Source organism: Trachypithecus francoisi, unplaced genomic scaffold (genome assembly GCF_009764315.1).
Source record: "Trachypithecus francoisi isolate TF-2019V2 unplaced genomic scaffold, Tfra_2.0 Lachesis_group9, whole genome shotgun sequence".
Classification (NCBI taxonomy): Eukaryota; Metazoa; Chordata; class Mammalia; order Primates; family Cercopithecidae; genus Trachypithecus; species Trachypithecus francoisi.
Window position 1 is genome coordinate 1,217,437 of NW_022681474.1, and position 12,015 is coordinate 1,229,451.

Below are 12,015 nucleotides of genomic sequence, written 5' to 3' on the forward strand. Positions count from 1 at the left end.
ATCAGGGCCGTGAGCGCTTCGTGCCGACGCCTCCAGGAAGGTCTGGTGCCATCTTGCGCCTGCCCATGCTGGCTGCTGCGTGGAGCCTGAGGGCCCACAGACCACCACGGCCTCCCAGAATCTGCACCCCCCTTCAGCCATTGTTGTCCCCTTGGCTATGACTATGTGCCTCTTGAGAATGCATGATCTAGATTCACCAACTGCTATTTTGCAGCATTCTCTCTCTAGATATTTATACACACCCAGGCACACACACGCACACCACAGATACACACCTCCTATATGTGTAGGTGCATGCCCTGCCACACCCATGACTCAGTTTTTCTCTCATGTAGCCTCTGCAGAGCCTGTTCTCCAGGGACCCTCGCCCTGGGTGTGAAAGGAAAATAAAATCTCGGCCCCAAACTCACTGTGCCAAAGGGAAAGGTAAGCTTGGGAAGTGGGCCGCACAGTGACTGCCTTCCTTTTGTCCCCAGGCAGCTGCCATTTATTTTCTGCATAACTGACCTTTCCCCCAACTCCTCTCTTTTCACAGGTAAAATGTGGATTCAGTGAGCGCTGATCGAAGCCCCACAGGAATGTGACCACTTGGCTCATCACCTGCCCCCAGTTTTACTTTTCTTTCCTCCTTCCCCTGCTGTCCATTGTTTTTCCTTTAAACACTGACGTCCTCAAAGCTCTCTCTGGAGAAAGCACAGGCCATAGATCTTACTGTCACCTGTGTTTCTTTTCCCTGGGCGCATCCTCAACCTTGGCAAACTCAGCTTCTGAATGGACTGGGCTCTGACACAGACGCTCTGGACTTGATGCAGGTCCCCATGACCCTAAACCTGGGATCGGCACTTGCCGCACAGTGAACAGCGGCAATGTGGAGGGACGCTTTAAAAGCTGGACCTGATGTTTTAAAAGATAATTTAAAATAATTGTATGAATTCGCAAAGATCAAGAAAATCCCCTGTTGCTTTTAAGTTTTACCTGAAAACGTGTCTTGGCTTTGGCAGTTCTTTCTCACTGTTCAAGGCCGCCTTGAGATTTGGAGGTAATTCCCTCGGTAAGAGCTGATTTCCCAGAGTGTCTGCCTTCCCGTGCTCAACAATCTCCTGCCTCAGCTTCCAAAAGCGCCTGATCTCCTCCTCGCTGGGCCAGTGCTCTGAGGAGTCAGCAGACTTCCTGAGCTCACTCAGGTCTGGCTTTTCCACAGGCGGGAGAAAGCCGGCCTTCTCTTTCATCACAGCCCCCTCTGGGCCCTGAGCGTTCACAGCTCCTTCGTTAGACGCGTGGTCTCCGGACAACTCCAATCCTGGGCTCGGGAGGTCATGGAGGGTCGTCTCTTTCACCGGTGGAGCCTCTGGTAGAGGAAGAAACTGCTTTAGTAGCTACCATCAATGCCATTCCTCTATGATTCACTCAAAAAGCCAGTGATGGCGCCTCTCCGTGAAGAGCGCCTGGATGGTGGGGGGTGGGGTGCCCAGATCCTCCATGGCCACCACATTCCCTGTCAATCCAAACAATTCCTGTCACCCCACCTGCACCATGCTAGGCTTCTAAGCTACAGCACGCAAAGCAGTTACACATGGAGGGAATGGAAACAACACTGCCAGAAGCACACCAGGACCCTCCCACGCAGGCCCTGCCGGGCGCACCTGACCCTCCCAGGCAGGCCCCGTCGGGCACGCCTGACTCTCCCAGGCAGGCCTCGCCAGACACGCGTGACCGTCCCACATAGGCCTTACCACTTTGTAGGGACTTTTTGTATGTGTACACAGGGTAATCTCGCCACATTTAATCAACATTTCTGCTTCCCCTCAGATCACTTAGAATCTTTATTTCTAAGTAATGTTTAGCCCATTATGCCTGCTTTTCTTGTTTGGTGATGCTTTTGTTGACTTTCTCAAAACATGACTTCAGGGAGGTGCTCCAGGCACTTCGGGAGCCACTGGGACCTAGTGGGCATTCTTCTCCCAGCACGTGCCCATCACGACCTGAAGGCTGAGTGAGACCCCAGGTGGCCATCGCAGTGGACACAGGTGCATGGACATCATGCCCCTGGCTGCCACACGCTCCTGACTGCTGCATGCTCGGGGTCTTAAGTTTGAAAGGAAAAGTTTTTAAAAATGGGCAAACATGCTTCAAAACGTCCTAAGAAGCTGTAAAATTTCCCCTGGGGCACAAGTGACTAGAAACATGCATATTTGAACAATCTGACTGTAGTTGGGGCCAGAGACAAAACTGAAATTCATGAAAATGTAAGCAGACAGGAAAAATGGGATACCGGCAAAAAGACTTTTTTTTTTTTTAAAGATGGAGTCTCGCTCTGTCACCCAGGCTGGAGTGCAGTGGCACCATCTTGGCTCACTGCAAGCTCCGCCTCGCAGGTTCACGCCATTCTCCTGCCTCAGTCTCCTGAGTAGCTGGGACTACAGGCGCCCAGCACAACGCCCGGCTAATTTTTTGTATTTTTAGTAGAGACAGGGTTTCACCGTGTTCGCCAGGATGGTCTCAATCTCCCGACCTCACGATCCGCCCACCTCAGCCTCCCAAAGTGCTGGGATTACAGGTGTGAGCCACCGCGCCCGGCCAGCAAAAAGACGTTTTAAAGTAATTGAAAGGGCAAAGTGCTAAAAATGTACATAGTAGCTGAAAAATCACTCCAGGTGGCTCTAAAAACTAATAGAGAAGAGTTAGAAAATATTTATTTTTGACCAGTCACTTAATGTATTTTTTTCAAGCTTATAGAAAAGTTGCAAGAACACTGCTGAGAAGTTGGTGGGCCCTGCACCCCATCAGCAGCCGCTGCTGCCTGGCCCCTGAAGCTGCCTGCCCCCATGAGCCTGCCCGCCACTGCCTCTCTGTCTGGGGGTGCTCATGCATTTCCTAAAACACTCAAGGGTAACTTCAGACATCCTGCCCCTCCACCCTCAGATGGAGACGCTCACACATCACCATAGCGATTCACCAAAACCAGGAGTGTCCCATCGCTGACTTCTGTCATTCACTGGCTGGCCTTCCTCACGCCTTGATAACTGTCCCAGTCATGTCCTGTATCATATTTGTCCTGGCCCAGGATCCAGTTTAGGCTGAAGCATCACACCAGTTTCCTATTCCTTTAGTCTCCTTCCATCAGAACGAACCTTCAACTTTTCTTTTTATCCTGATCCTCCTGCGGGGCCTGTGTCCCCTGAGGCCCCTACGTCCTGGCTCTGGCTGTGCCTGATGGTTCTGCCCCTCCATCCTGGTCCCGGCTGTCTCCAGGTCCTGGTCCTACCTCTCCTCTGCCACCCCATGCCCTCAGCTACCTGTCCCCACTCCTGCCAGGTGCCCAGTGCCCTCCACACTTCCAGTCCAGCAGCTAATTTTCTTGTCCTATTCTTATCGCAACATCCTGGCAGCGTCAGGGTCAAGGGTGCCAGAGCCAGGCGGCTTCAGTGCGATGCACCAACGGAGGACGCTACAACCTGGTTAAAATATGTTTACAAACAGCTCAGCAAGCACAGGGCCAACTGCTGCTTCTTAATCATTTAAAACAATTTCCAAATAGAGGCCATCTGGGTCAAAAGTGCAAGGCCAGTTATTTACAAAGACCTAATTATTTACACAATTCAATTACAGCATATATATAATTATCTTGGCTAATTGTTCCAAACATATGCATTTTTCTTAAGTATCAAAGTACATCACAAATAGTAAAATTTAAAATGTTCTGAAAATATTTCAGAATATGCACCTTTTTGGCGAACCTTCATTATGATTCTCCTTTATCACCATTTAACTTCACTTTTTCCAAGTGTAACTAGAATGCATACTCAAGACCAGAACACATCATGAGCATCCGAAAATACCTGGCTGGTCAGTATGTTGAAAGAATGGAACAGGTTAGTGAGCACCCACCAACAAGGTGATTAGATAAAACGTGTCTACAGGGCCATTTTCCTGCCAATTTCCTTGTACCTCGTTAGGAATGAGGACATTTCATTGTGCTTATTTTAAAACAGCTGTCTAACGGAGCGTCGGGTCTCCGGGGGAGCGTCGGGTCTCCGGCGGAGCGTCGAGTGTCTAATGGAGCGTCGAGTCACTCCTGAAGCAGCTGCCCGCAGGTGGCTTGGAGGTGACAACTGTTTCATTTGATTGATCACAATAAAATTCTACCAAAATCCACTCAAGACAGGATCCATAATGTGCCCAGATTTACAGAACCAAGGAAAAGACACAGAGATGACTGGGCCGGCCTGAGATCAGCGTACACTGTGTCAACTCAGCAGAGGACGCATGGCTCCTGTATTTCTCAGGATGTTATTAAAGAGAAGACAAGTTCTAACCTGATTTTAAAAAGCTGTAACTTCAACGTTAATGTGATTTGTCATAAATCACCTCCTACGAACCTTGAGAAGCTGGATTTCTGGGGAGAGAGTGTTCTACTGCCCACATCCGCAGGAAGCGCTGGATAGCCACCAATCCCTTCTGCACGATGAGCTGAGGAGGGAATTCCAGAGGGCAGTGTCTTAAGTTCAGCGCTTTCAGCGTGGTTACACTCCCTGCAGTGGAGAAAAAAAAACTGCCAGCATTTTATATACCATTCTTGAAATGAAAATGAGGAACCAATAATAGTTACTTTTCACATTTTAAAATATGATTCTATTCAGTATTTGGGGTACAATGATGTTAACCGAGTCAAAGATCTGCTTTAAAGGTAACTCTGCAGGAGACAGATTCCACAAATTAAGACCAGGATAGTTATCAAAAAACAAATAAATAAAATCAAACAAACAGAAGCAGTCACAACCACCGTCACAATTCTGTAAAATTCAGAATACGAAGTTGCTATATTATCTCAAATGCCCATTTTCAACATAAAACTACGAGACACGCAAAGAAAAGGAAAAGGTACTCTACACGCAGGAAAACAGCAGACAGTGGAAACTGTCTTTGAGGAGGCCCAGATGTTGGGTTTAACAAAGACTTCAAAGTAGCCATTTAAATATGTTCAAGCGAATGAAGAAAATTGTGTTTAATTAGAAGAAAACAGAATACAAGGGCTCCACAAATGTGAAATGTCACTAAAAATGGAAATTATTTGAACTCTTGGAGACTGTGGAAACAATGGCCACTGAGAGATGAGGCTCCCGTGATAGGCAGTGGGCTGATGGGGGCTGGGTCACTCCCCAGGCTCAGGGTGAGGTCCTTGGAATGAGGAGCACTGGGGAAGCCCTGCAGGGGCCCTAGTCCTGTGGAGTCTCCCAGTTTAGAGGAGCCAGGGTTCAGTGTGAAAGATGGATGCTTAGATTTGGGGTATTTGTTCTGCCTTTCAGTTGCGCTTGCTTTTCACATAGGGTAAGTATTAGCATCTAAAAACTGCAGACGCTTTGTTGGCCCTGTCCGTTAATGGGCTCTGCCCTGAGCTCCATGGTCCAGCTGGAAAACAGAGACTAAACTAGAAGCTACCTATCTAAATGAAATTAGTTTCCTTATCAAATCCTGTGGCAAGTGACTTTGTATTATCTTGTCATCCATTTTTAGTCTTCAAACACACCCAAACTCTTTCTTTAAAAAGCTTAAATTCTCTCTGTTCTTTGAGGTATAAATTTGTTATTGTTTTCTCTAAATCTGTGGAAGGGTTCCAGCCATAACTTGTTCCATTTACAAAGGCACAATTTAACCCAACTGTTCTTTTGTGGTTTTTTTTTTGTTGTTTTTTTTAGGGAGAGGGTCTCACCCTGTTGTCCAGGTTGGAGTACGGTGGTGCAATCAGAGCTCACTGCAGCCTTGAAGTCCCGGGCTCAAGTTAGCCTCCCCTCTCAGCCTCCTAAGTACCTACGAACACAGGCACGCACTACTGCACCTGGCTAATTTTATTTTATTTTACTTTTTGTAGAGATGGGGTCTCACTGTGTTACCCAGGCTGGTTTCAAACTCCTGGCTTCAGAGGATCCTCCCGCCTTGGCGCCCCAAGGTGCTGAGATTACAGGCATGAGCCACTATGCATGGTCTCAACTGTTCTTTTAAACTGGTGAGTTTTACCCGATTCATGGCTAAAAATAAAATCAAAGCTATAAAATCTCAATGTTTGTACTTTTATGTACCCACGTGTATATGTGTCTGTTTTTATACTGTCCACATGGTAGCAACTGACTTATCAATAAACGAATACTCATAAATTAGTTCTCCAAAATGCTTTTCAAGTTCATAATAGAAATGCCTTCAGAATTTTAGACATTTTTTCTTGGGCTACTAGTTAGACAAATTTATACTGTTTCTGCTAGTTATTTTAAAGGTCAGAAAACTTGCTTCTGCGATAGTTTATGCTTGTTTGATTTGTCTGTCAGCATATGCCTTTGGTTTGGAGTGTTTAGATTCCGAGGTCTAAACAAGTGCTCGTGATGAGGCCTAGGAACATACGTAAGGGGTCAAACTTCCCAGGAAGGCCAGCGAGACGCAGCGAAGACAGCACGCGGGGCCTGCAGAGGTGTGTGCAGGGCCTTCGGTTTCCTTACCTGTGTAACTGTGCCTCACACAAGGCTCACATGTCACACCTCCATACGAACAGTACGTGCTGTATCAACAGCTCTTGAGAGCTACGTTATCTTAGTCCCAGAAGTAGGAAGGATTTAAAAAATATCTAGCTTACCCTCCTTTGTCATGCCTGATACTTCCATGACAAGGTCTGGTAAGTTCAAAAGATAGCATTTTAAAATCATCTTTTTATTGTTTTATTACTTACCCAGCTCCACAGGTAACATTTTGATAGGATTTCTTTCTAAAAGCAAAGTTTTCAAATGCCTGTAAAGCAAAACAAAACAAAAACATTTAAAAAGCAGAGAATTAAATGACTATCTCCAAAATATACCATCAAGTTTCTTCATTTTTCTTCTGTTTCAGGGGCAACTTCAATACAGATACACTTAAATTTACAACATGGACACACAAATGGTCTGCTATAAACATAAACACAGGCCTAAGCCCTGCTCCACCAACACGTGGGGCCAGGCAGTCCGTAGGGGTGGCGGTGCCCCTGCTTTGCAGGGGATTGTACACCTCCAGCCTTTCTCCAATAGATGTCAGAGGTACCACCCACCCCCAGGTGTGGCAACCACAAATGTCTCCAGACATTGCCAACAGTCTCCTTGGGGGCAAAACCTCCCCCAGTTCAGAACCTCTATTTTAGGCTTTCATACCTGCCAGTTATAACCTCACTGTAAACCAGTCTTTCCTAAGATGTGCTGTGAGGAATCTCAGTGTTTTATGATGCTCTGTGAAAAAAGTTCTCTGTGGCCAAAATTGTTTGAGAGACTTCCGCTGCACAGTATATCCTGCCCTGCTTGGAGATGAATGATTCGTACACTGGGGACTCTGAGAAGCCTCTACATAAGAAACTCAGCTAAGGCAGCATTTCAGGAAGGCACCTACTTTCATTCAACACCTAGTAACATCCTTACAAAATGCAGCCCAAAATATCTCATGGATGCCTAGACAGACAGACAGACAGGAAAGAATGTAAACATTTACTAGCTGAATGATGGAAAAATCCATATATTCTTTTTTTTTTTTTTTTTTTTTTTGAGACGGAGTCTCGCTCTGCCGCCCAGGCTGGAGTGCAGTGGCCGGATCTCAGCTCACTGCAAGCTCCGCCTCCCGGGTTCACGCCATTCTCCTGCCTCAGCCTCCCGAGTAGCTGGGACTACAGGCGCCCGCCACGTCGCCCGGCTAGTTTTTTTTTGTATTTTTAGTAGAGACGGGGTTTCACCGTGTTAGCCAGGATGGTCTCGATCTCCTGATCTGGTGATCCGCCCGTCTCGGCCTCCCAAAGTGCTGGGATTACAGGCTTGAGCCACCGCGCCCGGCCGAAAAATCCATATATTCTATTAAACTCTATCTTGTACCTTTTACTGTACTATGCTTCTTGGTTTTCGCAGTTAATTATTATGACTATTTTTTGAGACAAGGTCTCCACTCTGTTGCCCAGGATGGAGTACAGTGACGTAATCTCGGCTCACTGCAACCTCTGCCTCCTGGGCTCAAGCAATCCTCCTGCCTCAGCCCCTGCAGGTAGCTGAGACTAATAGGTGTATGCCATCATGTCTGGCTGAGCTGAGACTAACGGTGTGTGCTACCACGTCTGGCTGAGCTGAGACTAATGGTGTGTGCCACCATGTCTGGCTAATGTTGGTATTTTTTGTGAACACAGGGTATTCCTATGTTGCTCAAGCCAGTTTTGAACTCCTGGACTCAAGTGATCCTCCCGCCTCAGCCTCTCAAAGTGCTAGGATTATAGGCATAAGCCACCATGCCCAACCCTCATTTAAATTACGTTTAATTTTTTGATTACCCTACAGGAAAATCAGATTATTTAAGGTTTAGACAATTTTCTTTCTACTTACTTTCTTGGATTTTCCTGGTTATTTGAAATTTTTTTTTTTTTTTTTTTTTTGAGATGGAGTCTCACTCTGTGGCCCAGGCTGGAGTGGAGTGGCGTGCTCTTGGCTCACTGAAACCTCTGCCTGCCGGGTTCAAGCAATTCTCCTGCCTCAGCCTCCTGAATAGCTGGGACTACAGGCACATGCCACCATGCCCGGCTAATTTTTTTATACTTTTTTTTTAGTAGAGATGGAGTTTCACCATGCTGGCCAGGCTGGTCTCTAACTCCTGACCTTGTGATCTGCCCACCTCGACCTCCCAAAGTGCTGGGATTATAGGCGTGAGTCACTGTGCCTGGCTGTTACTTAGTTTTTAAGGAATAAACTTTATGAAGTAAACTTTTCTTGAAGTGCACAAAAGTGGATTATTTCAATGTGGTTCTTTCAGTTCACTGTTATTGGTTTACTCCCTCTGAATTTTGCTCATATAAAACCAGCCAACAAGAACAGCATCTGCTCTCTAGAAGGTGAACAGAAGCCTCCAGATGCTGAGGAGGGCAGCAAGGGCAGCGCCATGCCCTCGGCTTCTCCAGCACCAGGGCTTCGTCAAGGCAGAAAGGTTCTGGCCACTCAGGTGCTGCTGGGTGGGGCTAGGTTAGGTTTTGCCTAAGAGGGATTGCAGGGGGTGCATGTTTACTTTTTTTTTTTTTTTGAGACGGAGTCTCGCTCTGTCACCCCGGCTGGAGTGCAGTGGCCGGATCTCAGCTCACTGCAAGCTCCGCCTCCTGGGTTCCCGCCATTCTCCTGCCTCAGCCTCCCGAGTAGCTGGGACTACAGGCGCCCGCCACCTCGCCTGGCTAGTTTTTTGTATTTTTTAGTAGACACGGGGTTTCACCGTGTTAGCCAGGATGGTCTCGATCTCCTGACCTCGTGATCCGCCCGTCTCGGCCTCCCAAAGTGCTGGGATGACAGGCTTGAGCCACCGCACCCGGCTGCATGTTTACTATTAACCTGAAAGTATAGCATAGGTTTTTCTACCTTATGTAATAATATTATTAAAATATTCTCAAAACACTTTAAATGACAAATTTATAAATGTTAATTCCTTAAACACTATCAATAATTCAAAGCGTACCCATTGATTCTTTTGTTTCATTGATTTTAAAATGAATATATAAAAGTACATACTGAGTTGGACTTGTTTGCCTAAGGAGGTAATGAACTGATCCACACTTCCCACATCTTCTCTCTGCTAGCAAGCTCACACATCCGAGACACTGAGAGGGGCGCGCTGACACCGCCACTGTTTCAATTCTGTTTCCAGAGGTTTAAGGCTTTAATAAGCCCATAATCACTTTGCATTTCTGAGTAATATGTCTCAGCTCTGTAGCTGATCTAATTGGAATGTTATTATGGGTTACAAATCACAAATAAAAGTGTATCTTCAAAAACATGAGGCAGCCAGCTTTGGCAAAATCAAAGAATTTCAAATTTTAAGGAATGTATACTTATTTCAGGGAAAAGACGAGTAGTTATGAGAACAGGTCTTAGTGCATTTACATCCTCTGAGTAGCACTTACTTTCCAGAACTGTGTAAGGCTAAAATGATTTGTGGACAAAACAGCACCCAGTGATTCTAAACCCAGAAGATGATGATCACGTGAAGAAGAAATTCTTCCCAAAGCACTCTCAGCCACAGGCTCGGAAGCCTCCTGAGGCCGTGAGGACAGGGTGGACCACTGCCCGGAGAGTACCTAGCTCCCATGCAGCTCCCATGACACAAGCGGCTGGCCGGGCTCAGCAGACGTACCAGCTGAGTCCCGGGACACTCTTCTCCTCGAGGTCTATCTGTGATCCGCCCTGCAGACCCCTGAGTCCCTGGACCCCCATGGAGATGCACCGGTGTGTTTCCACCTGCTCAAGACACCACTTATCATTAGATAAGTAGCTTCCTCGCAGAGCCTGAAGGGCGAATGATGCCTGGTTCTCTTCTATTACGTGTGGCAAAATATACTGACCTCTTATAAAACATTTTTAAAACCGGTGAGTTCAAGGCAAGTGAAGGGCCTCCTACAAGTCTCTATTCTACCGTGCCACAGAGGCCACCATGGCTCTTGGGAGACACAATTCCTCATGTAGGAACTGGGGGTGCCCTAGACACCCCTTTCCTTCTTGTGGCCCCACACCCACCCGCATCCCACCAGCTCTGAAGTCCCACCAAGGCCACGCCCAGGCTGCCCTCCTGCATGGGCTGCTGCCGTGGCCCCAGTTGGTGACCCGCCCCACCCTTGCCCTGGAGCCCCCCTCTTCACAGAGTGACTATAAACCAAGTCTGATGCCACCCTCTCTACTCAAACCCTTCTGTGACTTCCCTTCTAAAATAAAATTCACAAAGAGACACTGGCCTCTGAGCCCCACTGCCCCTCTTTAGAGACTTCCCCCACCCAATGGGCCTCCCTGCCAACCTGCAGCTGCCAGGGACACGCCCACCTCAGGGCTGTGCCCAGACACACTCATATCAGAGGAGGGGCTGAAGCACTGGTCAAAAGAGGTTCGGGCAGCCGGGTGTGGGGGCTCACACCTGTCATCCCAGCACTTTGGGAGGCCAAGGCAGGCGGATCACTTGAGGTCAGGAGTTTGAGACCAACCTGGCCAACATGGCAAAACCCTGTTTCTACTAAAAATACAAAATGTAGCAGGGCATGGTGGTGCGCACCTGTAATTCCAGTTCCTTGGGAGGCTGAGGCAAGGGAATCGCTTGAACCCAGGAGGCAGAGGTTGTAGTGAGCTGAGATCACGCCACTGCACTCCAGCCTAGGGGAGAGCGAGACTCCATCTAAAAAAAAAAAAGAAAGAAAAAAGAAAGAAAAGAAAAGAATAAGAGGTGAGGGCGATCATGGCTTCAGAAGGAGAAAAAGCCACGGTGCCAGGGATGTGGACACAGAAGCAGAAGGCTCAGGAAAGAAGGAAGTCTCCGCAGTGAGGGTAGATTCCTGGCTGACGGGGAAGGGCCAGGCTGAGGAGGGAAAGGAGATGTGGCATGTCCACCGCGGGCAGGACTACGCCCCACAAGTCCAAAAGTGGGAATGCAAGGACATCCCTGGAAGGGAAGTGGTGGGGATGGGCAGGACACCCGGGGCTTGGTTGGGTGCTCCCAGTTTTCCAAAGTGAGAAGAATTTCTCATTATATGCCAAGAACCAATGTGGGTTACAAGAGCCCTCAGGAGCAAATGAGCTGGTTTATTTATTTATTTATTTTTGAGACGGACTCTTAGTCTGTCGCCCAGACTGGAGTGCAGTGGTGTGATCTCAGCTCACTGCAACTTCCGCCTCCTGGGTTCGAGCAATTCTCTTCCCTCAACCTCCCAAGGAGCTGGGATTACAGGCACCCACCTGGCTAATTTATATATATATATATATATTTTTTTTTTTTTTTTTTTTTTTTGAGAAAGAGTATCGCTCTGTCATCCAGGCTGGAGTGCAGTGGCGTGATCTCCGCTCACTGCAAGCTCCACCTCCTGGGTTCACGCCATTCTCCTGCCTCAGCCTCCCGAGTAGCTGGGACTACAAGCACCCGCCACCACGCCCGGCTAATTTTTCTGTATTTTTAGTAGAGACAGGGTTTGCCATGTTGACCAGGATGGTCTTGATCTCCTGACCTCAGGTG

The 12,015-nt window shown here is 47.6% G+C and overlaps 1 protein-coding gene across 9 annotated transcripts in view; it reads right to left on the minus strand.

Annotated features, from left to right (window-relative positions):
- The window catches only part of LRRC27 (leucine rich repeat containing 27), a 49,025-nt gene that overhangs the window by 24,668 nt on the left and 12,342 nt on the right, over positions 1 to 12,015 (minus strand). For all 9 annotated transcript variants that reach the window (XR_004436774.1, XR_004436775.1, XM_033209780.1 and 6 more), the window contains 3 exons: positions 6,716 to 6,774; positions 4,380 to 4,532; positions 976 to 1,348 (listed from right to left, as the gene is read on the minus strand). Coding sequence is in view for 7 of the 9 variants with exons in the window: in XM_033209780.1 (XP_033065671.1) it covers positions 976 to 1,348; positions 4,380 to 4,532; positions 6,716 to 6,774 (585 nt within the window). In the remaining 2 variants the exon portion in view is untranslated. The remainder of the gene's footprint in view (positions 1 to 975; positions 1,349 to 4,379; positions 4,533 to 6,715; positions 6,775 to 12,015) is intronic.